General features: G+C 49.6%; 3 protein-coding genes and 1 long non-coding RNA gene across 7 annotated transcripts; 2 read left to right on the top strand and 2 right to left on the bottom strand.

The window, feature by feature from the left end:
- Positions 1-306: 306 nt before the first annotated feature.
- Positions 307-26,355, bottom strand: LOC117639072 (protein spinster). 4 transcript variants are annotated; one of them, XM_034374457.1, is made up of 10 exons: positions 26,186-26,355; positions 25,136-25,279; positions 3,902-4,098; positions 3,662-3,813; positions 3,365-3,571; positions 3,155-3,286; positions 2,803-3,064; positions 2,618-2,716; positions 2,316-2,532; positions 307-2,229 (listed from the first exon to the last, which is right to left on the bottom strand). In XM_034374457.1, the coding sequence occupies exons 2-10, from the start codon at positions 25,236-25,238 to the stop codon at positions 2,174-2,176; spliced, it is 1,425 nt and encodes a 474-aa protein (XP_034230348.1). In that variant the 5' UTR covers positions 25,239-25,279; positions 26,186-26,355; the 3' UTR covers positions 307-2,173. The 4 variants fall into 4 exon arrangements, with proteins under 4 accessions (XP_034230348.1, XP_034230349.1, XP_034230347.1 ...); XM_034374458.1 differs by having other exon boundaries at positions 25,136-25,286; XM_034374456.1 differs by lacking the exon at positions 26,186-26,355 and having other exon boundaries at positions 25,136-25,692.
- LOC117639073 lies at positions 9,297-11,682 on the top strand. The gene has a single exon (XM_034374460.1). It carries the CDS (start codon positions 10,330-10,332, stop codon positions 11,416-11,418), a length of 1,089 nt encoding a protein of 362 aa, XP_034230351.1. The 5' UTR covers positions 9,297-10,329; the 3' UTR covers positions 11,419-11,682.
- On the bottom strand, positions 11,690-15,136 carry LOC117639075. The gene is made up of 4 exons (XR_004587338.1): positions 15,007-15,136; positions 14,631-14,793; positions 14,300-14,486; positions 11,690-14,218 (listed from the first exon to the last, which is right to left on the bottom strand). It is a non-coding gene; the product is annotated as an uncharacterized LOC117639075 (long non-coding RNA).
- LOC117639071 lies at positions 14,632-16,837 on the top strand. Its single transcript, XM_034374454.1, has 2 exons — positions 14,632-16,470; positions 16,631-16,837. Exons 1-2 carry the CDS (start codon positions 14,718-14,720, stop codon positions 16,693-16,695), a joined length of 1,818 nt encoding a protein of 605 aa, XP_034230345.1. The 5' UTR covers positions 14,632-14,717; the 3' UTR covers positions 16,696-16,837.
- Positions 26,356-26,714: the final 359 nt, after the last annotated feature.

Below are 26,714 nucleotides of genomic sequence, written 5' to 3' on the forward strand. Positions count from 1 at the left end.
CCACACCCTGGCCGCGCGGGACAGTGGCGACTCTAGCGGCGTACACGAGAACCACAGAGGCGGGAAAGTAGGATGTTCTACGAAAGCAACGCTTTGAGGCATGTCGTCTTGTGGTGTGATCTGTGCCCATCTGCCAGTGACTCTTTTATTCACTCATTTCTGTTTTGTTGCCCCCGCTTTGAATGGACACTGTTCTCATTTTTTTTAAACATTGACTGCTCTAGTACATGCTGCAGTTGTGTCAACATCAATTTGAAGTCTCGTTGATTTGATTGGATTGTGTCACTTTAAATGAAAACAATGCAATAAGTCAACAAATATAGTTTATTTGCTTTGGGCTGACATGAGTAAATGAGTCTGCTTTCAGATGGTGATGAAATTGATGATAGTTAAAATCACATAACAGTCGATGTCCAAACGAACACTACCTCTATTTCTCAACTTTAACAAACAAGTTATAAATAGAGGCTAAGAGAGAGTGAAGATAAAACACAGTGATGTTCGATTACAGGCTTCATAAATCATACAGGCTTATGGAAAAACACCTGTGTTTACCTTGCTATATGAAAATGACTGATGGAAAATTGGAGTGCAGATTCCTTTCTGTCCAGCAGAAGGTTTCTCAAACACAAATTGTGACAACTTTCACATTTTTGCCGCTGAATAAGTTTCCGAAATAAGTGGAAGAATCAGTTCTAATACTTGGATGTAATTAATATTCAAAATGAACATCCTTCAACTATCTCAGAACTTAGAATGTGCTAATTTGGACGGATTAGGAATCCTGACAGTTGTTCAAACGGCACAGGAGAGGCAAATACAAAATGTAAATGAAAACAATGTGCAAGAATTCAGTGCAAACCTTCGGTTGACTACACACAAGGATGAAGTGTTCTGCTCAGAGTCACATCACTTCTGCTTATCCAGGTATTGAGGAATGTTACTAATGGAACAGAACTGAGAGACCTCTATGAAAATTTGGAAGAATAAACATTTTGCTTGAGATACGATCAGCTAAAGTGTCATCTTTGACTGACCCCCTGTACCACAAAGCAAAACATGAAGCTAACAAAATATAAAGTTAATTTAATAAAAATCAAGAAATACACAACAAAACAAAGAGACTTTGGTGCAGAAAATACTTTTAAAAACTTCTACATGGAAGAAGTTATTGGCACCTATATTCTGGATAAATTACTCTTGTACATAACTACTATCATAGTTGACAAAGAAAAAGAGCTAAAAAGTTCTAAAAACATCAAAATGTTCAATCTAAAAATGCAATGCATTAAATAAATATAGGACAGTTATGGTTTCATAGAGATTTAGTATTGTCCAATTTAAGACTCCTCTTATAAAAGACTCAATAAATATAACACAACATTATGTACATTAAAAATATAAAACAATTACTATACACCTATATCCATACCTATCACAACTTTCAGAGAAAATGGATAAAGGTACCCTTACAACAGAATGAGAAAGTCAGCAGCGACACCCACCCACCCCATCCCACCCCTTCTAACATAGTACACAGCACACGCACACATGCATACACACAAACAATGTTAAAATTTAGTAATGTTTGGTGACATTTTGACCTAAAATTCCAATATTAAAAACACACGAATGCTCAATAAATAATGGCCATACATCAAGTACAAACAACTTCTTTTCTTTTTTTTCAAGATAAAAAAGTGGCAAAAAGCTTTGCTACAAGATTATCACAGGACTGCATTTGTGCCCCCATTCAAACCATTTTTTTTAACTTTCTAATGGCTGCTTATCAGTCTTAAACTTTCAGACATTTAAAAACTAAGGAAGATACAACATAGAAGTTTATACTATCATTTTAAACATCAGTTTGGTAACATTTCTAAATCTATTACAGTACAGCTCAGTACATTCTCAACACAGGTTCAGAGGTGTGGTGTTTTTTTTTTCTTCATGAGGCACTGGTTTTGAATTTAAAAATCAAGGTTTGCAAGCCTTGTAAAATCAAGTCGCAACTTTGTATGAGCAAATCCATTACTATCTACTAGATGAACTAGATATTAAAAAATTCAGATAAGTATTAAATTTGGCTACTCTGGGATTTAGTTTAAAAAGCGTGTTATCACATCTTACAGCTTAGGCCAAATTTAAAACTTACAAATTAACTACTTAAGTCCTATTTCTCTCTTGGGTCATTGGCTATGAAGTGGGTTGGCTCGGGAAGTGCATCACCTGAAAAAGAGAGAACCAACAGTCAATAATCTAAAAACAGCAAAACGCAAATGAAAAGAGCAATGGGGACATCACAAGATACTAACATGAAGCCTCCTTTTCTGCCTCTTCTTTGTCCCTTCTGATGTAGATAGCATTTAGAAGGAAAAATAGTCCCCCTAACACCTCAATGAAGCATGTGATGAACAGAGCATACTGCATGCTATGGAAATCTACTACATCAGAGGAAGTAACTGGCACCGAAGTATTGGTAGGAATGGTAAATGAATCTGGATTAAGAATCTTCTTTAAGTTATTTGAGACCTGAAATAAAAGACAAAACTTCAGTTATTTTGAGGGGATTTTAAAAATATCAAAGATTTATGTGAAAATATGGATATTTACTTACCAAACCAATCAAGAAAGGACTGCTGGCATCACCGAGGGCATGTGAAAACAATATTTGGTAGGCCTCAGCTGATGATCTCCGTGAAGGGGGCACAACATACTGAAAAATAAATTAATATGAGTGAGGCACTTTAATTCACAGTAACTTTTTTTTTCTCCGGAGATTGTGGTAAAATTTATACTAACCAATAGAATATCAGCAACAATAGACCAATTCAAGTTCAGGAAAAGTTCTGCCGTGAATATGAGTGCATAGCACAAGGTTTTGTTTGTTGTCGGTGACAAAATGGCAAAGAAACAGATAGGAGCACTTATGATCAACCCAGCTGCACAAATTAGAGGATCAATGCGAGAGTATCTTGATCGCAGGAGCTGGGACAGGAACGGGCCCAGCGGAACGCCTATGAGCCCAGAAAGCATGGCAACCACACCAAACTTGAATGATACACTGTAATAAAAGTAAAAATTTAAATACATTGTGGAATTGAAATTTCAAAGAATAAAATTTAATATATATTAACAGAAAATAAACACTTACTCTTCTTTGGCGCTGTCATCACCAGGGATAAGTTTAAATCCAAGAATAAGGAAACTGGGGCCAAAGAATGCGAGTGCACCGGTCACAAAAGCAACACAGGTGAACCCAGCTGTTGATAGCATGAAAGATTTGCTGGGAAAAGAAAGAGGTAAATTAGTTTCACCATTCATCAGATTAAATATGTAATTGAAAAACTAGCAATGTACTCACTTGGTGAAAAGCAGCTTTAGGTCCTCCCACCACGTATTGTGGGAGGCTTCTACACGTGTGCCCTCACTTTCGCCACGCACAGGTTCCTCCAACAAGCACAGAATGAGGAGCACCGAGGCAATGCCAAGAGCAGGAGTAAGTCGCAGGGCCCAATGCCAACTTCCCAATGAACTGGCCATGTGTGCTCCCACAATGTATCCCAATCCACTGAAAAAGAAATAGTAAATCAAATTAAGATACATTTCACAATACAAAGAAATATAAAACCTAATTGATAGTAAATTGTCAATCAATTACCTGCCAATTGGGATAGCAAAGTAGAAGAGTGCTAGCATGTGGGAACGTTTTTCTTTGACGAACATGTCGCTAATAATAGTAGGGGCTATTGTTGAGTAACTTGCCTCACCAATACCAACAAACAATCTGAATAATATAAATGAGCCATAGCTCTAGGGAAGAAAATGCAAGAACAATTAAATGATTAGAAATACGAGTTCAACTTCGAAACCATTGCCCCTTAAATCATGTAAACCTTACATTCATATATGATCCGGCTAAAGTGGTCAAACTCCACATCAGCACTCCCCCAGCCATGATGTATTTCCTGTTGTATCTGTCGCCCAGGTATCCAAAGATGGGGGCGAAGACCATGTAGCTCACAACAAAAGCAGTCTGAAGAAGCCCTGCTTTGTCGTCATCAATGTCGAACGCCGTTTTAATATCGTCCAAAACGCCTGAAACAGAAAAAGGAAATGCCGAGTTTATTGAGGTGGCATGGCATGTTCAGTCATCAGCATTCATGAGAAGAGCCTATGACATAAAATAGTTTTCCGCGGGACTCTCCCGTCGATACTCCTCGCTACCCCCGTGGCGAGCGGGGTATCGACGAATCGGCGCCAGCATGCAGTGCTTGGGGAAGACAATCGGGATGCCCGGCCCGCGGCCCGTACGGCAAAAAGCAAAGCGGTGTGCGCTTCGGACCGAAATAACGCGACGCGACAGGGGCGGGAAGGGGAGGGGGTGCACGTGCAAGAGGAGCGTCGCGACGACGGCGCTCTGCCCTGTGTTCAGTCGGAATCCGAACAGTGCTTCGTCGCTGCTCATCTCTCTCTCACCCCTACGGGACGTTCTACGACACGAGAGAGACAGAGATAGCGAAGAAAGCACTGCCGCGTCCGCGTCGACCCGCATGCCGCGCCGCGCCGCCATGCCCCAGCGTTTGCATTTCGGCCTGGATTTGCCCCGCGCCGCGCCGCCCTAGCGCCGCCGGCAGCCAGGCAGCCCCAAGGTGTGTGACACTACACTGGTACGCTACACGTGCGGCCTGCGGGTGCTGCGGGCGAGCACAATGGCGGGCCGGGCGGACTTCCCCCTTCCCTTTGGACCTGCGGCACCAGCGCTGCGTGCCGCCGGGCCGCGCTCACGGCTGGCAGAAGGGCGTCAAGCGGATTAGGGCGAAAGGGCCGGCCGACTAGATTACCAGAGCAGCAGGCCAGCGTGGCCAGCCGGCCAGCGAAGAGCGCGCATGTCAAGTGAGGGCTGCACTGCAGCAGGCCACTAAGTGCTAAATTGGGCTCGTTTCGGAAGGGCTGGCCCATGACTGCAGCAGCGGGGCGGTGCCGCTGCGCCGTGCATGGACGCACCGCGAGCCCCGCCTGCGCCCTATAAGGCCAGCAACAGGAGGCCCCACGCGGAGACTCTCCAGTGGAGAGGGCCCAGGGCAGCGCCCAGGGCAGCGCCCGTCGGACCGTCAAGAGCGGAAGCCAGTCGTTGACCACCGCGGCGGCGGCGGCGGCCTGGATGGCGGAGGGCCCAAACAGTGCAGGTCCGGCCAGCACGGCCAGCACGGGGCACTGTAAGGGGCACGGCTTGGTGACCGCCGCGGGCCTCGAGGCCTCCCCGACGACGACGGCCCAGACCACACAGTGGCGCGAACGACATCGTCAGAGAAACCAGGAAGGCGCGTCTTTCGGCACGAAGCAATCAAACGCGACCCGGATGGCAGCTACGGCCACGGCAGCACCCCGGGGCCCGCGCCCACCCGCCCCTCTGAGACCCGCTGCAGTGCAGGCCAGACGGAAACGATTAGCGTTTTGGGTTTTAGACTCTTCGAATGGCCAAGGCGGCGCCCTGCCGGGGGGTCTTTCAAATCCCGCGGGCTGCCAGGACCCTTCCAGGGCCCAAGGGCTGCTTTAGGACCCATTGGACACAGCGAGGGGAACAAGTGGGCCGCACCAACCACGCATGCCACGCATGTGACATGAACGTGTGACAAGGAAGGCTCGCAGTGCGACGCACGCTGAGGACGCCGATCGCGAGGAAGCGAGATCCAGCCGTCATCCCAGTATGGCTGAACCGAAATCCCCGGCGGAGGCCGCGTCGGACACAAAACACGACCTCTAACAACCAGCCGATGCAAACATCGAAAAAAAAGCGCGCAGAGGGGAAAAGGGAAGGGGGGGGGATAATGACACCGAAACACAGATGAGCGCGTCACCCAGCGAGGCCAAAACACGCAAAGAAACCAGATCGACTAGCCGTCAGTCAGCCAGTCGCATTCCGACCACCTGATACTACACTGGGCAGGCCGGAAGTTGCGCAAGAACGTTGCGCCCCATCTGCATACAGTGGCACTCGCAAGAAACGAAACCTGCGCTGAATTGGTAATGCCATGACAAGTAAGTGCCAAACAGAACCAAACAGGAGAAAGAAACACGATTGGGAAAAAAATTGGCCATGCACCCGCCCGGCGTGTCACGCATGCATTATCTCGGATTCATCCAAGCGATTTTTACATTAGGATTAAATTTAATCCCCCAAAGCGCGCTGAAGTGGGTGCAAGATAGCTCCGCGGACTCAGTGACCTCCACGGCGTGGCAACCGACCAGCCCGCCCATCCATCGTCCATCCATCCCCAAGCGAGCCGAGCCGGGGCCGGGACAGCCTCGCAGTGGCGCCCCCACGCCCCAAGGTCGGCGAGCCACCCCGCCCCACCCCGCCCCGCCCAAGGCGCGGTGGGCGCGGCGCTCCGCGTCCCTTACCTACCGCAATCCGCGCGCCGCCCAGGCTCACCCACGGCACGGCGGCCACGGCGGCCACGGCGGCCTGCCCCCTCCCCTTCCCGCAGCCCGACTGGCTGCGTTTGCTATTTCCGTCGTTTCGCGCGCCTCTCAAATTCGCATCTGCGCGGCCAGAGGCAGAGACAGAGAGACCCAGCCAGATACCCGCAGCGCGTCTGCGCGTCGCGGCCTTGAACGGCGGCCGCGGAAAAGCGTCATCGGTACCGAAGTACGTGCCGCCGTGTGGCTTTTCCTCCCAGAGCCTCCCCCTGAGGCCGAGAGTGCGCAAGCGGCGCAAGCAGTGAACGGGCGTGCGTGTGCGTGCGACACTGTGAAGCCGCGGTCGCTGCGGTAACGGCCCACGGATATCCAGCAGCCACACTCCACATCCGTCGCGGCACGACAGGCGGGGCGGGGCGGGGCGGGGCGGGGCGGCGTAGCGCGCCACGTCGCCTTTCTCCAACGGCAGCCCCCCGTGGGCCCACCACGGCCCCGCCACGGCCGCGCCACGTGTGTGTGAGGACGTGCACACAACAAAAGCACCGAGCGAATTAACGGCTGGACCTCGATTCGCGTTATCCGCGATTGAAAGGGGGGGGGGGGCAATGACCTGGCGGATGAGAAAGCCAGAGCATCTGCACGGCAGGCACACGAGGAGAGAGAGGTTTCATTTCGGATTAAGAGAGAGGAGGAGGAGGAGGGGGAGTACAGCCAGCCAGAGTCAAGGCGCTGTTTCAAGGGCAGTGCAGTGCATCGTCTATACGTACTCACACTCACACACAGACGGAGAAACAGACGCATTAATTGGTGGGCCTGGCTCGGGCTGCAGGCTGGCTCCGCCACGGCTCCACGCCCCAAAGCAGCAGCAGCAGCCACGGGCCGGCGAGCGTCAGGCTGTCCATGCACAACGCCCCGCGGCCCCGCAGCCCCGCCGAGTAGAGGCAGAGGCGGCATTCCGAGGCGGCCAAGAAATCCCGCTGACGAGCCGAGCGCGGCCAGGGCGAGAGCCAAGCCGGGCCGGCCAAGTCGGGCGGCGCGCCGGGCCGAGCCGGTGGCATCGCTGATGAGGCCATGAGGCCGGCGAGGCCGGCCGGCAGGCAGGCAGGGCACAGAGACAGGCCCGCTACGTGGCCCGGCCGCCTGGCCCGCCTGGCCCATGTCCGTCCAGCCAGCCGGCCGCATGCCCGGCGAACGCACCGCGGCCAGGGCGTTAATTTTTGAACCAAGCCTTCTTCAGGCTGCAGCGCGGCCGCTAAAGCCCCGCCACGCCCCGCCACGCCACGCCCCACGCGTGTGGTGTGGCGGTGCACCGGTGCACCTGAGCCAGTCAGCAGTCCGCCGAGTCCACGTGTGTCGACAGCGGACGGTGCGGACGGCGCGGCCCCGGGACGCGACACGTGGCCGACGACGACGACGATGACGCTGGAGCGTGAGAGCGTGGCGCAATCGCCGCGATCAAAGTTCACAGCCACCTCGTTTTTTGTGGGAAACGCAAAAAACGGCGCCGCGCCGAAATTCCTCCTGTGGCCATTCGCCTCCGGCCATCAAACACGCGCGAGTCCGGGAGGGGAAACACCGCGAGCGCCGCGCAAACAGCCAGTCGCGAATGTGTTGTCCTTTTTCCTTTTCTATCCCGGGCCTAATGAGGGGCAGTGTCGTGCGGCCAGAGTGCCGGGGGTCTTTGAGCCCCCGAACCGCGCCACTGCCGCTACACTGTCCGTCCGCACGTTGCGTCAAAGTCCACGTCAGGCGCCCAGGTTCCACAGTCACGCCACACGCCCAAAGACGAGGAAAACCGGCGCGGTGTGCGTCTAATCACTGCAGCGCTCTCTCCCCCTCACCACGTGTCATTCCCAGCGCCAAGGCCTCTCCGAGGCCGCGAATCTTGACCTTCGTCCTTGACCGAAGAAAGGGGAGCGTTCGGCGTCCGCAAACCGGCAAAGCAGCTCATGGCGCGAGCTTAGCCTTCGCTTCGCTCCTCGCGTCAATGTAACTCTCCTGGCGGTCAGGGGGAGGGGGAGGGGTGCCGGCACGGTGCCCGGGCATCGTACGACCGAGCCCGCAGCCAATGGGAGCCCGGCTCGGAACGCGTGGTGCCGCGCGGCCGGTGCCCCGCCGCCCCTCCCCCCGGACTGGGACTGCTCAGGTGAGCGAGGTGAGGCGCGGGCGCGGGGGTGAGGGGACGGGGAGGAAGGCGCACTGCACGGCCTGGCGCCGCCGCACCGCGACGCACGCAGGTCCGCAGGACCCTCCCCGTTGCACCAAGCCCCGGGCCAGGCCACCAGGCCGCGAGGGTTGGCACCGCGACACCGCGGCCAGGCCAGCAGAGAGAGTCGTTGTCGTCGCAGTCGCACGGGACGCCCCATAAGAGCGAGAGAGACAGCGACTCCCGAATCAGTCTGCAGCAGGCAGACTCAATTCCAAGCGTCGTTTCGTCACTCTGCCGCACTCATGGCGCGTCCCGTGAGGATGCGAGAGAGACAGAGAGCGACCCTTTGGAATCACTCGGCAGGTCAGACTGTCGCGAGCAAAATAAACAGACTTATCGACGGTACGGGACGGGCGGGGCCGGGGGGCAACGCGTGGTCCGCCGTCCTCTGACGGCCTCGGATCGGGGGCAGTGGCTGCAGGCCGTCGCTCCGTCTCTCTCGCACTCAATGGGCGCGCCGCAAGAGTGCGAGTGAGATAGAGCGACGAAAACAAAGCGGAATCGCTCGGCTGCTAAGCCACTGCACACGCGGATATCAGCTGATGGCAGGGGTCATCCGCATCTCCGCGCTCCCTCCCGCCACGGCGCGCCCGCGTCCAGCTTGCGATGCGAGTCACAACAAACGATGCCCCCGCGAGCCGCGACCGGCAGCGAGCTCGGTGAATGTGAATGCATCGTGCAATGCATGCATCCGCACTCGAGTCGAACCGAGTCCTCCCCGAGTCGACTTTCGCTGACGCCTGGCTGGCCAGCGGAAAGGCAGGAGCGCATAGCGCACCGCCGGCATCGCCATCGCCACACGCGGCAGCCAATGGCGGCAGCCCAGCCCAAGCCCTCAAGGTTCGGCCACAGATAGCTGCACTTAGCGCCACCGCGCCTGCACTTGGCCGTCCACCACACCGGCCCCGTCGGCCCTCCCTCACGTGGAGGCGCGCTGCGCGCTTCGAGAGGAACCTGCTGTTTACCCGCACGGCCGCACCGGGATGGGATGGGATGGGATGGGCATAAACAGCCGCACGCGCCGCGAGAACGCCGCAGTACGCAGCATAATGTCCGATTTTGCAGGGATGCGACCGGATGTGAAACCTCGAGGATGACGCTCGGGTAACGCGCTCTGGTGGCCGTTTTCTATACTCCGACTAGCTCCGAGTTTGAATACTCTCCCAACCGCTGACTTTATTCACTGGTATCAAATCCATTAGGGATTATCATTAAACTCTACTATTTAGACTTTATTAGGATAACTGTCATTATATCTTTTTATTAATTAGTATAGTCTTAATATTTGAGTGAATTGGAGTTAAGAATCTTACTTGTTAGCTTACCGTAGCGTCTCAGTCGCCTTATATCACTGCAAGTTATCTTTATTATATTAATTGCCGATTTATTTTTTGTTTGAGTTTTGCCGTTTTAAGCATCTGGGTAAGTTGTATGTGGAATTTTCAACTAATTGCATGGAGCATAGGTTATGTCAACCTCAGTGACAAACTTGTGGGTTTGTCTAGAAGAACACGCGTTTCGTGCGATTTTCCTGTGTTTTCTTACCGCACATAGAAATAACGGACTAAATTACACTTTTGAAAATGCGCTCAATACGTTTCATGACTGACTTTCTATGCTAATCTTTTCATTGCACCTGTTGCCTCAGCATAGCGTAACTAACATATTCTTTTTTTCTCTGTCTGAATAGGTTCACTATGGCTCAGCATCGTGGTGAGAAGGTTCAAGAAATCAAGGCTGATCTGTTTGCGTATGCTAGAAGTAATTATGCGTTGGCTCATTGTGTGGGTGCTGACTTGAAAATGGGTAAAGGCATTGCTGTTGAGTTCAAACACAGGTTCGGTCATCAGCAGTATCTTCTGGATCAGGGCAAAGTTCCAGGCCAAGTAGCTGTCCTTCCAGGCAACATGTGTAATCGTGAAGCTCCCATTTTCTACCTTGTGTCCAAGGCTCTCAGCTATTCCTATGGTCCCCGTTGGCAGGATTTCGTGTCTTGTTTGCAGGAGCTGCGTCAACTGTGTGAACAGATGGGCATCAAGTATGTGGCCATGCCTCGCATTGGTTGCTACAACGACCACCTCGAGTGGTGTAACGTGGAGGCAGAACTTTACAGGATATTTCAGTTTTCCCCTGTCAGTGTCTTTGTGTTCACCCCTCCAGTGCTGCCCACCCACAGGTTTCCTGATGTGCACGTTGGCGAACCCTCTTACAAAGGTTTTCAGCTCCTGGGTGACAGCCAAATGCTCCGTTTTTCTCAAACATTTGGCTCTTATCAGCAGCAGCCTCGTGAGCGTTTTCCCAGGCGACTTGGTTTGTGCCTTTCTGGTCAACGCATGAAGAGTTTGCAGTTCATCATCCAGCCAGCCCAACTTCATCACTCTGTAATTGTTCTTATTGGCACAAATGATGTTTTGCAGCTCTACAAGTATGGTGGGGATTTCAGGAGGGCCATCCGCCACACGTTGAGGACCACTGTTCGCCAACTGGGCAAAACTCTAGCTTCCAGGTGCACACGAGTCATCGTCCCTTGCATTCCCCCTGTTCCTGCCCATGCTGAGTGTACAGAGCACGTTGTTTGGTTGAATGGGCTGATTGAACACCTTCCTAAGTTCCATGCCAACATCCAGGTGGTCAAGTGGACGGAGAACATGGATGTCAGCTTCTTTGAAAGTGTCATGGGTCCCCCAGGCAACCAGCGGCAGGATCTTATCCACCTTAACTACAGAGGCCTGGAGCTGCTGAAGACTTCCTTGGACCAATCTATTTCGTCATTCCCTCCTTTGTAGTGTTGTAAATAATTAATTTTCTTCTTCCTCTTCTGTTTTGTGTTTTATGTTAGTGTTTTTGTTGATCCCAAACAATCCACAAGTTGGTATTATCAAAGGCATCTTCTGCGAGATTGATTATTAGAAATAGCTAGAGCCATTACGGTACAGCTCCTAATGATCTATCTACAAAAGCTGCTTTGAGTTCTGCTTGTTTTTCACTCCTGCTTGACTTATTTATTGGCTCCCTTTGGAGGTCTGGCTTAGTTCATTGCTCTTTCAGTAATTTTTGCATCCAGTCAGTTGTAGCTTGTGGGTTGTTTGGAAATTTGGTATTGTTAATTTAATTAGTCTCTCTGGTCATGTTGTGTATGTTCTGACTGTTCTAAGTAATCTTCTGAGAGATTGATTATTAGAAAAGCTAGAGCCATTTGGTACAGCTCCTAATGATCTTTCTACTGGATTTTGCTTATTTTTTGCCAATAAGTTTTCAGTAAATTGTGCACCTTCCTTTGGAAATTCTTTACTAGTGACGGCCAACAGGTGCTTTCTTTTTGCTTATGCATGCCTACTTATTGGCAACATGAGAATCCTTTTAATAGCAGAGCTTCCAATCTTGCTCAGCTTGATCATTTCCAACTGATTACTTATTGGTAGCTAGTGGTAACCCAACCATAAATACTATTGCCGACAACTAAATGCAGCCTAAATTGCTGCACGGTTTTTCCAAATTTTAATGCAGGCTCCAAACAATGTTCAGGTGCATCAGCCTTTTGAAGTATGTGAACTTTGTTTGGATGACAGTCTCAACCCTGTGTAAATGCAGAGAGATCATGAAGTAAAATTCTTTTAGTACATTTTCTTTTCACAGTACATGTTTGTTAACTCAGTTTTTGTTTTTTGGCAGTACTAATCTGAAACTTTTCGAAGCTACCCTCCTGCTGCATTTGAGGTCACAGCAAAGCAATCTTTGTGGTGAATCCCCGTCAAGATGAAAAGATTTGTTTTTATCATGATTTGTTAAATTCCCTAAATACTCAGTATTTTTGTTTGTTACTTGTAGTTTTCAATAAATAGAATCATAAAGCAAAGATTGTTTCATTCCTCATACCTGACACAAAATGTTTACCAATACAGTTTTACAATTAAAATTACATTATATTGTGGGTGAAAGTGAAAACGAACTAAACTTATGACAGCTGTTTTTGAAATTTGGAGAGAAAAAATCATATTTTGGGGCATGTTGCTCGCTGTACAACAGCAAACCTGATTTTCTTTTAATAGAAAAGTCTACTTGTTTCTTAACACACCTTAATTCACAGAGGGGATACAAAGGAGTCTAGCGAGCATGTCAGCAAAAGGGATTTGTAAAAATGCACAAATTTGGAATTTTTTAAAAATGGGGTGTTGTAACTCAAATAATATCAGAAAGCCAATCTCTTCATGAGAGTGAAAACCTCTGTAAATGAGTGCTAATAACTCTTAAATAAAGCTGAAAGTAATGGTCTCTAACATTCTTGGATTTAATTAATTTTCTAGGTCATTTTACATTTCGACGCCCTGATGAGAAGTAGAAAATGCTCACCATGTACCCACCCAACCTATCTAGTGAGAAGAAACTGTTTTGAATTTGCCGCTCTCTGTAAAGCCACGCCTATTGGCTCCCTCCCTGCCAAGCCACGCCCATTGGTTCCTTCCCTGCCAAGCCACGCCCACTCAGGTTAAATTAGAAACTGGAACGTAAACCTGATAAGATTCTTATGTTTCATCATGGATGAAGGTTTTATTTTTCCTTCTCTAAGAATATCTTTTCCATGGCCAAATTCGGGCTGAGAACACTGCTTTACGTAGGACACTATGATTGCCCCATTGTCGAGCCGGTGATGGCCGGTCATCGGCAACACTGCTGTCCAAACTAAGGTCAATGACCCCAGCCCGTTCACTGGATTGAGCCGATCGGCTGTTCGATTTGGCGCGTTACTGATCGAAGAAGACTTCTGGTATCCTTTTGTGGCATTAAAGCTAACCTTCTCCCTTAATTTCATCAAGTATTATTCCATGTGGAATTTGTGGTCAGGGCGTTATAAAAAGTAAGTGAAATACGAGTCGGGACCCCCCGCTGCGCCATAGCAGTTAGGCGTCTAGGCTAGGTGCACCTGTTCTGTTGCTATGCTGACTTTCCAACAATTAATAGTTAGTTTCGAACCATAGGTGTGCATGAAAAAGGATTAGAATTGATAAAAAGTTTTTGTTTTGGTAATTTAGTATGTATATTTCATACTTCAACAATGGAACACAGTTTTCAAGTGATTCCTTCGATCGCTAAACAGTCTTCAACTAGTCTTTGTTAATATTTAAAGCATTAGTCAGTAATATAATATCTTGAGTACATTGATAGGGCAAGATGGAAAACGAGGAAATAAATAGGAGTGATGTAGCAGAAGTGGAAGAGTCCGTAGAGCTTCAGGACTCTTCAGACGATGACTTGATTCCACCTGGTTCCAAGTACCCTCGACAGTGTGAGTGCGGTCAAATGTATTCGACTAGGCAGAGTTATTATAAGCATCAGAAGAGCTGTACTAAAGAGAAGAAAGTTTCCATGTACCCAAGGAAGTGTGATAGGTGTGCGCTTGTTTTAGAGAACAAAGTCCAATTTTGTCGGCATAAAAAGAAGTGTAATGGTGGTGGGGACACCGAATTGAATGCTATGAGACCAAAAGTTGTTTACCCCAGAGAATGCGAAAAATGCCACAACCAGTTCTCAACCAAACAAGAGTTTTCCCGTCACAAGAAAGTTGAGTGCACAGCCGAGGGTTTTACACTGAAAGTAGCCAAACACACACAATGCTTAGATCCAGGGTGCACACTCACATTTTATCATCGTACTGCAATGGTAGATCACCTTATCAAGGATCATCAGAAGGAGTTCAAAATTAGGCAGATGTCATTCAAAACAATGGCTGAGTTTACAGCTTGGAAGGATGAAGTTGAGGCAGAGTCATGGACCTGCTTTAGAGCTCCTTATGGAGCTAAGTGCAATGAAGAGGGCACTTCTAAGTATCGCTACTTTACATGCCAATTTGATGCTCCTGAAAGGAAAGACGATAAGGAAAAGTGCAAAAATAAATGGAAATGGGAAAAGGGACGCATTCCAACAGAGGTGCATTGTCCTGCACGAATGCTGGTGACTGAAACGGAGGGTAAAATTTGGTGTTAAATTTATAGAAACTCACAACCATCCTTTAATTTTTCACCATACTGTTTTGCATAGGGTTCAGCTCACCACAAGACACTTTATTCAATCTTGTTTGATCACTGGTATGGCGCCAGCAAAAATTCTTGAGCTTTTGAGAGGTGATGTTGGTGAGCTGGGCAATAGGGACCCAAATCAGAGACCTAAAAAGGAATTTTTCATTACCTTGCAGTACATCAAACACTGTAAATCCAGAATTAAAGCTCAAGGAAGACTACACAAGGAAGATCACATATCAGTGGATATGCATGTGAGAAATTTGATGCACATTGGCCGATTTGAAGTAGATGGAGTAAAGAATGATCGCTATGATGGATTTGATGATGGGAACTTTAGCCCAATTTTAGTTTACAAACCTCAGGGCAAACCAGTGGTAGTTGGGCATCCTAACTTTGATTGCATAAAAAACAGTGCAGAACTATTTATTGTTGGTTTTCAAACTAAAGAGCAGTTAGATGTTATGAAAGAGGGTTGCAAAACTGTTTTGTGTATAGACTCCACATACTCCACAAATGAGTATGGGTTTTACTTAGTTAACATGGTAGTTCAAGACCCGTATGGACAGGGGTACCCTGTTGCTCATTTCATCACAAATTTTCAAGATGAGGAAACATTGGCTCTTGCCTTTGAGAGCATTAAATTCAGGTGTCCGAACTTGGAAGTCAATCTTCTGATGACTGACGATGATCAGGCAGAGTATAAGGCCTTTTTATTAATTTTCCCTGGGACGAGACATGTTCTCTGTACGTGGCATGTCCGAAGAAACTGGAACAAAAATATGCCATCAATAGGAGACAAAGAATTGAGGAGACTTATTAACCATAGTTTAGCAGTTCTGATGTATGAAAAACATGAGCCAACGTTCCAAACTTTGCTTATAGGTTTCATTGCTCAGTTTAAAAGTAGGTGCCCTGTTTTCATTGAATATTTTGAAAAGTATTACAAGGAGAGGCCATCAGTTTGGGCTTTGTGCTATCGTAATTTCCCACATGGAAACACTGACACCAACATGTATTGTGAGTCACTGCACAACTTACTGAAAACATATTACATGGAGAGAATTCAGAACAAGAGAGTTGATGACCTTACACAAATAGTCCTTAGAATGGAAAGAGACTATTTCATGAAACTGTGGAAAAATAAGGCTGAGGGAAAGGCAGAAGTAAGTGTCACAGTGACACAGAAAAGGAAACACACTAGAGGGATAGCTATTAAGGATGAGGATGTGACTCATATTAAGGGTCATGTCTGGGCTGTTAGGTCTCAGGATGAAAAGAAGAAGGATTCGGATGAAGAATACTTTGTGGTAAAGCATAATGAAAAATGTCCCGTGGACCACTGCTTTGTCCAGTGTGTCACACAAGCATGCAAAGGTTTGTGTGAACATTTGTATACTTGTACTTGTCCTTGTCCTGGGGGAATGTGTAAACACATCCACAAAGTTCACTCTATCTTTCTCAGAGAGACTTCAACCACTAACCATACAGACAGGGAGGGGGAATTTTGGGATGCAGAGGAGGGTGGGAATTTGCATTTAACAAACCCAGTAGAAGTGGAGGTACACTCCAAAGAAGAAAAAGATAGGAAAAACGTTGAAGAAGTTCAATCTCTTTGTGAAATTTTAAAAGATAGATGTAGTAAGCCAGAAAATTTTAAATTCTTGGACCACATAAAAACACAGTTACAGCAGATGGAAGCCATGACAAGAAATACAAATAAACAAGCCCCTGTAGTAGAGATGGGAACTAAATTTCAACCTACTATGTCTGTAAACGGACCTCAAAAATTAGTGACTCAAAGTGATCTCAAATTTAAGAGAACTGCCTTGAAACCTAAACCAACTGATACAGTAAATAAAAATCCAACATACCAGGAAAAGAAAAATATTAAAGTTTCTCTTTTAAGTTTAGCAGGTAGGGCTACTTTAAAACGCCAAAGAAATGAATTTGTTCAGAGCAGTTCCCCAAATGACATAGAGAATAGTGACCCCTCTAATTCAATGTTACCAAATCTTCCAACAAAACAGGCTAAATTGTCTACAGTAAAGCAGGAAGTTTTCAACCCCTCTAATTCAATGTTACCAAATCTTCCAACAAAACAGGATAAATTGTCTAAAGTAAAGCAGGAAGTTATCAACCCCTTTAATTCAATGTTACCAAATCTTCCAACAAAACAGGCTAAATTGTCTACAGTAAAGCAGGAAGTTGTCAACCCCTCTAATTCAATGTTACCAAATCTTCCACCAAAACAGGCTAAATTATGTACAGTAAAACAGGAAGTTATCACGCCAAAATTAGCAACTGTTGATGTGAAGCCGAACATCACTTCTGTATTCCGTGATCAGTCTCAACTTAAAACTAACAAAGAGCTTTCATTCACACCAAAATTAGGTTTTGCTAATACAATTCATGACCATGTGCTTTTCTTTGGCAAAAAAAGCAGTATAACATTTGTAGCATTAAAAACTTTAGATCCACATATTAGTGATGCTGAAAGTTCATCTTTGATAACTTTAGGTTATCGATTTACTAGGGGATGGCTTCATGAGGATGTCATTGATGCTTACCTCTTTCACTTGTGTTCTGGCAATGACAAAGTTCATGCTCTAAGGTGCTGCTTTGCCAATATACTGAACACAATGTCAGACAGCAGAGAGGCAAGAAAGCTTCTCACTGACCAAATTTCGGAGTCTGTTGAGACACTCTTGATCCCTACTAATCTCACCAACCTCCATTGGATTCTTGTAGTTGTGAAACCAAAGCTTGGGGAAATCCATGTGTATGACCCTGCAGACAAAAATTGTGGAAAGATTTATTTAGACTTTTTCCCCAAATTGACAAAACTTGTTAATGAGGAGTACAAAATTTCAAAAACATGGGGAGTCAGATGCCCAACCCATATAGAGCAAAAAGATTTGATAAGCTGTGGGGCATTTGTCTGCTTTTATGCCAAAGAAATAGTTCATGAGAAAAAATCACTGACAGTAGATATAGATCAGTTCAGAAAAAGCATTTATCTAGTTATAACAGGAAATTGCCTAAGAAATTTAAACTATTCAAACAAAAAATGTGTTAGTTGCAGAAAAAATGTACCCAAAAAGCATGTGATATGTCAAAATTGCCACCAACCATACCACATTTCATGTCTCTTAACGAAACACCCCAATTCTAACATACAGGTCGGTTCTGAGTACAGATGCACATGAGTGAATTAGGTAACTGTCTCTGAGTGGTGGACTGATAAGAATAGCTAGAGCCAAAATGGTACAGCTCCTCATCAGTCAGCCAACAAAGGCAGGCAACCAGGTCAGCTTATTCACAATCCTACAGCATTCACAACCAATGTCTTTGAGTGGTGGACTGATAAGAATAGCTAGAGCCAATACGGTACAGCTCCTCATCAGTTGGCCAACAAAGGCAGGCAACCAAGTCAGCATATTCACAATCCTACAGCATTCACAACCAATGTCTTTGAGTGGTGGACTGATAAGAATAGCTAGAGCCACTACGGTACAGCTCCTCATCAGACCGCCAACAAGGGAATAAACAGGCAATAAAGTTTGCATGCTCACAATACTAAAGTATTCACAACCTATGTATTTGAGTGGTGGACCGATAAGAATAGCTAGAGCCAATCTGGTACAGCTCCTCATCAGTCAGCCAACAAAGGCAGGGAACTTTTCAATTGGGCTGTGCACTCAACATGGTTAAACTAGTCATTATAATTAAGAAACTTAGTTATTTAATACTCTTGTAATGTTCCTGTAAATATTTTTGTACATACACACATTGCCTAGTCAATAATTTGTCCTATTATTTTTACTTAGTTGATTTAATTCTCTTGTAATGTTCCTAAAATTGTATACACATATATAGCCTAGTCACAAATTCAAATAATTTGTCCTGTTATTTTTTGCCAAATATTCTAGCAAGTAAATAATCCAAACATATGTTATGTAAATAAAGTAATGATAGAAATAGAAGGAGTGATTAGAAACATTTAATTAACTTGTGTTTATGTTGCAGGTCATCTCATCTGCTCCACTCCAGCAAAAGTAAGAATTGTGTTTAAAACTAAACACAATCCCTACTAAAATAAGAGTTATGGTTTATTTTTTCTTTAAAATAAACATAATTCTTGTTTGACTTTTTCTGAATCCTCCACCTTCAAGTGGAGGTTAACTGAAACACCAAGCTTCATTATTTGGCTTCCTTTTATTAAACTCACCGGCATAAAGTGAAGCTTGGATGTGAATTATGGTAAATTACCAAACTAAACAGCCAAAATTGCTGTACCTTTATTCCAAATTTTAATGCGGGCTACCAAATCAGACATCTCTTGACAAGGAAACTGTTAAGGGTGTAAATAAAATCCAGAGATTGTTCGTCCTCGCCACCGTTAAAGTATCATAGGTGTCATTTGATTCAGTAAGAATTCTATGAAAAGTTATGACCATATAATATTAAATTATTTTAATTATTCAAATTCTTGTATTCCATTTCAAAGTTTATTGTAATGAATCACCTTTCTTAATGCACCATTTTGCCCTTTTGAAATTGTATGGATGAAGAAAATCTGGATATGACACCAAACACCGTTCTATTGTGGAATGTCAGATTTGATAGGCAGTGTCAACCCTGCATAAACGCAGAGACAGCTTTAAATTATTTTTTAATCCTTTATCTTACTTAATTTTTTAAAGGGTTTAATTTGAATGAATCATTAATTTTGTGAAAGGAAATTTTAATGTTTGATTACACCAACATCCTGACCCCAACAGAATGAAGCCATTGTAATTGTACCATACTTACATAGCAGAACATATATTGCTTTGAAAAAGTATTTATTCGTCTGGGAAATTCAGTGAAGCAATTCTAGTCCATCTTCTGGTAAGGAAAAATTGTTCAGCATATCATGAATCAAGAAGTACAGTTTCACAGTGGTCAAAGTTGCTACTACATCTGCAAGATAATAAATGCAAGACGTCACTACACATGTCGTCATAATGAACAAATGCAATGTGAAAAGATTTCAAAAGAAAATGTAACACATACATGAGAGTTCTGCTGTTGTGGCAGAGGTTAGTATTTGTTTGTCTGGGAAATTTGGTGAAGCGATTCAAGTCCATATTCTGGAAAGGAAAAATTGTTCAGTATATCAGGGATCAAGAGGTACGGTTGACATTGGGCAAAGTTGCTAGATCTGCAAAATAATAAATTCAAGACGGCGCTACACATGTCGTCATGATAAACAGAAGCAATATGAAAAGATTTCAAAAGAAAATTTAACACGTACATCATACGTGATTGTTCTTCTGTTGCTGCAGAGGTTACGTTCTGTTAGAGGAGAGAGGAGACTTTTCTTCATGGCTGAAGCAGAACATGAAAAATAGTCCTCGGTAGTATCGTCAGTGTCTTTTGGAAACGATAGAATTTTAATTAATGAACCAATTTTAAGAGATATTATGGTTAGAGGCATTACCCGTGTAAACGTGAGATGGGAGACGAAGATCTAATAGGTCTATTTAATAAACACGAGAATGTAATCTTCTGAATCAATTTAGAATGTACTTCCTGTTTTTATGATAATTTTACTATTATTTGAATCTAATGATAATAATAACAACACTACATGAGGTGCTACAAGTGTCGTCTGATGAGTCCAAGTCTTGTTGTCGAAAACGGCCACCAGAGCGCGTTACCCGAGCGTCATCCCCGAGGTTTCACATCCGGTCGCATCCCTGCAAAATCGGACATTAGTACGCAGCAGCGCCTTGCAGCGCCTTGCAGCGCGGTGCGCGGCGCCGCTCCAAGACGATTACAGTGATTGGCTTGTGTGGCGCGACTTGGCGGTTGCAGCAGCGGCGCCTCTGTGTCGCCAGAGCCGCGCGCCGAACCTCAAAGTGACACGCGGTAACCTTCCCGCGCCGCACCACACCGCCGGCCCCGCCCCCCTCGCGGGCCACCAGGCAGCCCGGCCACGCGGCCGTAGCGCGCTCTGTCGCTCACCTGCCTCGCGTGAGTCGGCGGCTTGAGGGGGAGCGGGGCGGCGCGGACTTTCGCTCGCGGATCAGGCGATGTTGCTCCGCGGCTCCGCGTTCACCACGTCCCGCCACGCCGCGGCGCGCGCCCCGCCCCTCCCCCCAGAGCGCCACCTGGCGGCCGCCTTGCGGTGACGCCCCGCCGCCCCCGCGCCACGCCGCAGCGCCGCCACGCCGCGGGGCACCATGACGATGACGCGGCGCGGCGTGCGTCACCATGGCGCCACCGACACACGGCCGGGACCGCCGGGGCGTCCGCGGAGGTAAACATAAGCAAAGGGGGATCCCAACGCGACGACGCCCGCCTGGTCTGGTCCCTGGTCCGGCCGCGCGCCGCTCGTCTCATCTTATGGCGGAGCGAGGGGCGGGAAATTTCCCGCCAAGTTTGGATTGGCGCGGGCGGATTGGGGAGCGCGCTGTGCGACGTGGAGGGACATAGGGACGACGACCGCCCCGAGGCTCGCCGAATGCAAGACGGGCGCAGATGTGCGCAGCCACGCGGTGTGTGCCATGGTGCCACGCCACTGTGTGGCTTGCGGCGTGTGGCCGCTTTGCAAAGTCAGTCAGCCAGCCCAGCCTTCTGTCGGGCACGCACTTTCTGGGAACCGGCGTGCCGGCGTGCCATTGGCGCACTGTACATACTGTAGACGGATTCCAAGAGCCGTTTTCGTCGCTCTGCCTCTCTCGCACTCAAGGGCGGCACCATACAGGTGTGAGAGAGACAGAGGGGCGAAAACGACTCTCGGAATCAGTTTGCTGCGCACGGCCGCGCCGATGTGGCGGCCAACAACCGGCGCACCGCCACGACGCCCACGGCCAGCCCCGCCAGCCCCTTCCGGCCGCACCCCTCGCCGGCACCGCGCCGCACCCCGCCTCGACGCCACTCGCCTAATGGAACGAGACAATTGCATCGCGTCGCCCGATTCTTCAAAACGAAGAAGGAAGAAAGAAACCGTTTCCACTTCCTTTGAGGACAAGTGGCGAGGGGCGGGGCACTGCGACGAGCTCATTACTAGACGCGACGACGGCGCTGCTCACGCCTCACGCCCCCCGAGGAACGCCATTTGGGAGGGAGGGGGCACACCGGTGCAGAGGAAGGCCCTCCTGGCCGACTGCCGACTGCCGAGGTGCACGACGGCGGGGCGGGAGCGCCGACGCCCACCATGGCCCGCGGGGCGTCAACCTCCACCTGCAGCCTCAGCGGACTGATTCCGAGAGTCGTTTTCGTCGCTGTCTCTCTCGCACCTATGCGGGACACCCCATGAGTGCGAGAGAGACAGAGCGACGAAAACGAATCTTGGAATCAGTCTGCTGCAGCACGGCGATCATCTGGTCCGCCACCTCGTCCTGCGAGCGTGCCTCCATGGCTGCAGCACCTCGAGGAACGTCGTGACCCCTGCGGGGCTCGACATCCTAGCGTCCTCCAAACACTACACCTTCTTCTAGTACTAACTTCTTCAACACTTCTGTCCGCGCGGCCAAGCTCCTCATTTGGTATGCGAGCAGGCCGCAGGCCGCGCTAGCACCGCGCTAGCACCGCCGAGCCGAACGAACGGGCCCAGCGCGCCGCGCCACGGCGACGTCGACGATCAGGCCAGGCAGTGCCGCACCGAGAGAGGAGGCACTTTGTCCAAATCGTCGTGTCAAGACATCCGGCAGGTTGGGGCCTTATTGTGATTGTGACTCGGCACGTGGAGGCCAGCAAAGCTGTTTTCTCTGTGGCCGCGGCGCCGCGGCACTGCGGCCGAGGGCGGATCCAGAGGCGGCTCCAGAGGGGGGAGCGGTGGCGGTCCAAAGTCGCCTGCCTGCATGGGCAGAGTGGACTTGTTGCCTACCTTTTCAGGGGGCGACGCCCCCATCCCCTTTCTCCTGGGACGAAAAAAGGCTGGAGAGGCAAGCCGCGCCATCCACCTGAGTCGCTTCGATGACGCATGGCGCACGGCCCACGGCGCGTAGGACCCACCTGGCACCGCCTGCTCGAAATACCCGCTATCTATTTACTCACACTACTCCACGCACCGCCGCGGCAGCGATAAGGGCGCCGCGTCACTGCTCTGCATGTTGCAGTGTAGTTACGTAGACAGCACATCCCAAAAAGTGCTTCTCTCTCGCACATCCGCGGCACGCCTCCTGATTGGTGGGCGTGGGAGAATCGCGGTTCGAGAGGCGGCCGCTCAAGTGACAACGAATCGGCATCAAAACGCCGAGTCGACCGCCGCCGATTACCTACACCTGTACGGCCGAAGGACAGTGGCGCCACACGCGTGGAGGGGGGAGCATTAGCAATGTGGCCACATGAATGAGTATAGCTCAACCTCACGCCACCTCGCCAGCCATTGGCGTCACCCAATGTCACGCGACACGCGAAATAAGGCAGGTTCGGGACAATGCTGAGTCATTTACAATGACCTCCCCCTTTCATTCCGAGTCGTTTTCGTCGCTGTCCCACTCGCACCACTAATGGGCGCCACATGGGTGCGAGAGAGACAGAGCGACGGAAACGACTCTTGGAGTCAGACCTCCTGGGCCTCCTCGCCCGCACACCACGCCACCGCCCTGACGGCATGCTGACGGCGGTGGCATGAGCAGTGCAGCCGAACAGATAGATAACCGATCGGATGTCGTCGGGCAGGCCGTGCAGGCCCTCGATAAGATACCGGGCGCAGCGGGGGTGGTGGGGCGGCGGGCCTAGCCTCACTGTACGCCGAGTGTCAACACATGGGGCGTGGAGCGTGGGCCCAGGAACGCACCCACGCCGGTGCGGGGAGGCCTTCTTGTTGTAGATCCGATCTCGAGTACCATTTAATCGGTCTGATTCGTCTGATTTGTCTGGTTCGTCTGGTTCCCAGTCCCCCACTCGCTCTTCCAGTGAACCCTTTCCAGGACTCCGTCGGAGAAGCACCACGACGTCGACTCCCTCCCCCCGAGTGCAGTAAAAACGCCAGGATCAATAACACGGCATGACACGCCCCTCCGTGCACGCTTCCAAAACGCTAACGGCGGTTTAATTTTTATTTTACTGTTTAGTGCCGCCTGGCCAGCTTCCCGCCCGCACCGCCGAGCGCAGCAGCACTCCCCTGCCGCCTGATACCGAGGGGGCGTCTCGAGGTTCCGTCTCTCTCGCACCCGCATGAGATGGGATGCCCCATGAGTGCGAGAGGGACAGCGAGAGGCGGTCTGCGGGTCCTCGTTGGACTCGTTGGCAGCGGACAGCAGCGCCGACCCAGCAGCGCCAGGCGGTCCTGGTCTTCCCGCTGAATGCAGCCACTGTTCAACACGTCACCATTACACCATGCGTTGGGCACCCCGTCTCGGCCCGTCTCTCTCGCACTCGTGGGGCGTCCCGCAAGGGTGCGATAGAGAGAGACGAGCAGAGCCTGCAGGGCCCCGCGATGCCCCACTCCCACCGCAGAGGGCCCCGTCAGCCCGCCCGCTAAATATACCGCGGCATGGGCCACAGGGCGCAGGGCATGCAGGCAGGCACAGGGCGCGGGGCGGGGCGGGGCGGGGCGGCAAGACATTTCAAGATCCTTCACCTCAAAGTGCAGCCTGCCACTCGATAAGACGGCCTGCGTTTTCGGCATGGCTGCCGGCTTGACCAGAGCACGGCCAGGCCGGCCCGGCCGCGTCAGGCGTCAGGCCGACGCAGACGCGGCTCTACCCCGCCCTGCATTCTTCGGCCACGCCCCCGCCCCGCCCCCCCGGCCGGCCGGACATTCATTTGTCTAGCTTTCAGAACCAGAACCAGAGTGCCGAGTCGAAAGTCGAAGCGAGCAGCTCGTTGCACGTCGCAGTGTTCCGTGAATCGAGGCCCCACCACACTGCAAGGGGGCTGGGATTGGCTAGTCGACACCACTGCACATGCACTGCAAGTGCAACATGCTCAACGCACCCTGTCACTATGTCAAATACTGTTCTGCAGCTGATTGAATTAAATAGAGTTAGGCTGTAGCTTACTTTGGCATAAAATATAGTAGCTTCTTTTCAAAATAAAACTGGATCAATATAATGCGATTTGAAAATTTCCGCAACTATGATCCTTGTAGGGGGTTCACATGAAACACTTCAGAAACCTAAGTACCTAGACACATAGATACTGCACAACGATAGTGAGCAGGTAAGATTGGGATTAAAGTGAATGCAGTGCAATTTCAGATAAAATTTGCTCATATTCAAGAAACATTAAATGCTGCGGAGAGTGCTCTATGACGTGCCCTACTTTCCAGTTAGCACGCCTCCAGTGAATGCTGCCCTGAACTACCAAACTCCAGAATTCAACAAAAAGATGCCACCAAATTTGGCTGACACTTCTCCATTCATGAGTGCACGCGAAATAAGTGCATTCTCCCCAGCGTCAGCCAAACACCACTCTGCAGAGCAGGTTATGTTGACACCGAGCGCAGCCCCCGCGGGAAGCGGGGCGCACCCCCAAGCCACGTACTCACCCGCTATGGTGTAGCGGTCCATGTAGTTGATGAGGTTGACGAAGCAGAGGATGGCCATGGTCACCCACTGCCCCAGCGTGACGCCCCCACAGGAGACGTGCATCTTGCTCCTTTCTCCGGGGATTGACACGAGCGACGAGGCAGCTGTGGACTCAAGACCACTGTCGTTATCCTCCACGGCCGACATGAGCTGCTGATGGGAGTTGTTGGACGGGATGCCGGCGGACTCCATGTTGAGGATTTTCAGGGAATGTCTGTCCACTAGTCTTTGGGCCGGCATTGACTCGCGTCGGACGAGACGACAACGCGCAACGACACGAAGAGGGAAGGTGGAACGTTACGCTCAGTGACAAGCCCGATCTGACACTGCCGCCATCTCTCTGGGCGGCCTAACGGCAACTGAATTCGTGGCGGGTTGGAAAAACCGCCGCCAGGGAGCGCGCCGCGCTGGACACGGGCTGCCAACCTCACAAACTGCGGCCCGTCGGCGAGTAGGCCACCGCGCGCCGTCTGAGACTATTTTGACTATTTGAAGTCCGACTTTTCGTTTCAAAAATTGAGTTTCTCTGTCATGGCAGACTTTTACTTTAATTTTACAGCCATTTTACGCAAGTATTGTTGCTATCGCGTTGGCTAGAAATTCAAACCCGTGGGAGGCTAGTTTTGATGGAAAATACACGTTCACCGCGTACTTTTTATCTTCAAAACGTAGAATTATGTGAGAATGTTCATCTTGCCGCACGCACGTTAAATCCTAGCCTCTGTTGTTATCTTATCAAGCGTCTCAAGCGCTTTTTTCCGACTGCTAAGTTTCTCATAGAAACTCCCGTCATAGCCTCGCAGCAAGGGCCGCTCGCCGCGCCGCGTGAAGCGGGAGAGTCGCGGCTCGGTTCGAACGGGGCCGCGGAACCGACGCCGACACGACGCCACTGTGGGGCCACGGAATGACGGTTTGTCGTCGAAATCTAGTTTTAAAAACTCGGAGGAAACGGACGGCATTTGCATGAGCAGTTCTAGAGGGTGGCGGGGCAGCATGAAGAGGAGAAGTACCTGGTCCTGATGGACGGTTTGCCGGGAGCTGATGTTCTGTGGTCGCGGCTGAGGTTCTAGTTGGCAGTGAGCCCCACACCCTCGACGCCAAGACGCGGCCAGGACGATGCAGTCCAGTGGGACCAGCAGGACTGGCTCTTAAGGAGCGACTGTGCCGCCCGAGTACCTGACGGCTCGTGTGTCGGCGCGCGTGGTAGCTAGATAGGTTATCTGCGCCCCTCTTTCCCACAGCTGCGCCTGCTGTCACCGCGGTGGCTCTTTGACAGTTTCCTTAATCTGGGCGAGCATTGATCGATCCTCCTCATTCGGGGTAATTTATGACGAGTCAGAGGGCGAATTGAATCCCTGTCCAGTCCACCTCGTTTTACACAGAAACGGCGCGTCTCGCGCACCTTGCACCTTACACCATCCGCCTTGATGCGGACACGGCCAGGAGCGGATCCAGGGGCGCCCCCCCCCCCAAAGCGGCCTGAAATGAAGGCAACATGTAAGTCGCGCTGTGTCCCTGGAGGCAGGCAGCCCTGCAGCC

The sequence above is a fragment of the Thrips palmi genome, unplaced genomic scaffold (genome assembly GCF_012932325.1).
Source record: "Thrips palmi isolate BJ-2018 unplaced genomic scaffold, TpBJ-2018v1 HiC_scaffold_10, whole genome shotgun sequence".
In the NCBI taxonomy this organism is placed as follows: domain Eukaryota; kingdom Metazoa; phylum Arthropoda; class Insecta; order Thysanoptera; family Thripidae; genus Thrips; species Thrips palmi.

What these genes read in the sequence shown, in the direction of transcription:
- LOC117639073 (XM_034374460.1), top strand. Translation starts at nt 10,330, where the DNA reads ATGGCTCAGCATCGTGGTGAGAAGGTTCAAGAAATCAAGGCTGATCTG.
- LOC117639071 (XM_034374454.1), top strand. Translation starts at nt 14,718, where the DNA reads ATGGCGCCAGCAAAAATTCTTGAGCTTTTGAGAGGTGATGTTGGTGAG. An exon ending in TGATCTCAAATTTAAGAGAA is followed by an intron (nt 16,471 to 16,630) that starts CTGCCTTGAAAC and finishes TGACATAGAGAA; the next exon opens with TAGTGACCCCTCTAATTCAA.
- LOC117639072 (XM_034374456.1), bottom strand. Translation starts at nt 25,415, where the DNA reads ATGCCGGCCCAAAGACTAGTGGACAGACATTCCCTGAAAATCCTCAAC. An exon ending in TAGCCGGATCATATATGAAT is followed by an intron (nt 3,814 to 3,901) that starts GTAAGGTTTACA and finishes TTTCTTCCCTAG; the next exon opens with AGCTATGGCTCATTTATATT. An exon ending in GTCCTTTCTTGATTGGTTTG is followed by an intron (nt 2,533 to 2,617) that starts GTAAGTAAATAT and finishes CTTTTATTTCAG; the next exon opens with GTCTCAAATAACTTAAAGAA.